This window comes from Lepisma saccharinum, chromosome 14, assembly GCF_977018435.1.
Source record: "Lepisma saccharinum chromosome 14, izLepSacc3.1, whole genome shotgun sequence".
In the NCBI taxonomy this organism is placed as follows: Eukaryota; Metazoa; Arthropoda; class Insecta; order Zygentoma; family Lepismatidae; genus Lepisma; species Lepisma saccharinum.
The window spans coordinates 17,768,093-17,770,227 of NC_139242.1; the positions used below are offsets into that span (position 1 = coordinate 17,768,093).

The window sequence follows — 2,135 nt, forward strand, 5'->3', positions numbered from 1 at the left end:
GACGGCCATCATGAAAATCCATCATCTACCAAGTATTTCTGGTGTACTGCATCCCAGAAGGTAGCACAAGAATAGTTTATGATTGTAACATTGAAAATTCAAAAACACAATGCAATGATATGATGATTGAATTCAAGTAAGTCATCCGGTTTCAGTGCAGTGTTATTCATGTTGAAAATTTTTTTCTAGGCTTAAGCAGGTGTGTACTTTTCCATAACTGATGCCATATCCTTCTTTTTGCAGTATGCGCCGCGGTACCATCATTGTGCACTAATTGTGATGTAGGGGTAGCTGATGCAGGAAGGTAAGTGTTTAAAATATCATTTTCAATAGAAAACCTTTGGTCTTTTCTGCATGAGATGGATATGGTGAATATTTGTTGATTCCGTTATCTTTGTATTTTAAATTTATATTAATAACTACAAATAAGGGCGTCCGCAGAGGGATCTAGGTAGCACTTGCCTTCTTTGCCTTTATCACGTTGCATTTACATCTGTTGTTGTTGTTGTTGATTTGGTGTTTAAGTCCACTTTATGCACAATAAGGCTAATCGGGACTGGACCTACAGTTTAAAGTGGGATCCGAACCACTATGTACCTCCACCGGGTATCGAACCCGGGACCCCTTGATTGCAATGCGACGACGCTACCACTGCGCCATCGAGGAGGCACTGCATTTACATCTGGAAAGTGATCCTACTCCAGGTAAATAAAAAATTAATCATTATGAAAATTATTATTGTTTTTAATCCCATTGAGTTTTAAACGTTTCTGAATGCATATGATTTGCATAGCTATTTCGCCAACAAAAAGTTTTAGCATTATACTCCATAGCCTTATACTTCGCATACAAATGAAATCAAACTTTGCTACAGTTTTAAAGCGTCACACATGTAACACATTTTCATAACAACACAAAGTACTTCATAATTCTATGAAATCACTCCATTATGAATATTTTAATTCAGTCGCTTGTGTGAATGTCACACACGTAATGCTGGATATGATGATTGAATGAATTGAATTACAATTCTATTTTGCAGCGTTTCAAGGTTTAATAGGTGCACAATGAAGAGATGAAATTAACTGTTCACAGCTTTGTGATAAAGCTAATATTCAATTCACATATAAATGCAACAATGCTGCAGGAAACGCCAACAAACAGGAAGTTGAATGCACCCATCAAGTTCTGCAACCCTAAGACAATTTTCCCCTCATCCTTCTCGGGAAGGAAATGGTGTCTGCTGTTTACCAAATAGAAATGATAGGATTCCTCTTCCCAGAAGTACGTGAGACCCGACTCCACAGTTGCATCAACGATTCGCGCGAAAGATTCTGTGAACGGTGATCCCTTTCTCATGTAAAAGACTTCAGGGGCAAACTTGACATGTTCCGACATGACATGGAAACGCGGGTTTCCGTAGGAATCGGTGAGGTTATAATTTAATGCTGCTTGATGTGCGAAAGTAGTGACACCAAGGGCGGCAATATCTCTCTTTGTCACGAGTCTCTTCCAGTCAACGAAGCTGTGGTTGGTTACAACCAGTCTGGAGTGTATAGCTTCGGAAATTTCATCTTCGTAACTAGAGAAGTTAAATACCGACGAATCAACACCCACAATTGTCAGTGACGAACCGACGAGGTCTTCCAGTGAGTCCATTGTCGGTTCTTTCTTGGGGTGGGTTACGAAGCTGAAGAGCGCCCTATGATAACCTGCATTGATGACCAATGAGCAGAACACCCACACGGCAATGGCAAACCTGGATGAAAGTGCCCGTGGCTTCTTGCACACCGAGATTCCTAAAATAATGGACAATGTAATGATTAAATTTGATTCCCCAGAATGCAGTATCTGCTCTTGCAAAATGTGCGCCATGTATTTCAAAGTGGCAGCATATAAGATGCATGAACATGCAATAAATAACCAAGGGACATTGTCGAACGGGAACACCAAGTTCATCCAAGGTGGGTAAAAATTTGGTTCAGGAACTATGAACCCTTCATACCTGAAAATTTGTGTGAAAATTGTGTCAAAAAAGTTAAGTTTCATTACATCTTCAATGAAAGCTAACTTAATTGTAGCTTCAATTCTGCCATCTTGTATTGCTTTCATGTCTCCATATGCAACCATTATGT

General features: G+C 39.5%; 1 protein-coding gene across 1 annotated transcript; it reads right to left on the minus strand.

Moving 5' to 3' along the window:
- Nucleotides 1-1,089: 1,089 nt before the first annotated feature.
- Nucleotides 1,090-1,875, minus strand: LOC145998304 (uncharacterized). The gene has a single exon (XM_083134708.1). The coding sequence runs from the start codon at nucleotides 1,873-1,875 to the stop codon at nucleotides 1,090-1,092; it is 786 nt and encodes a 261-aa protein (XP_082990834.1).
- Nucleotides 1,876-2,135: the final 260 nt, after the last annotated feature.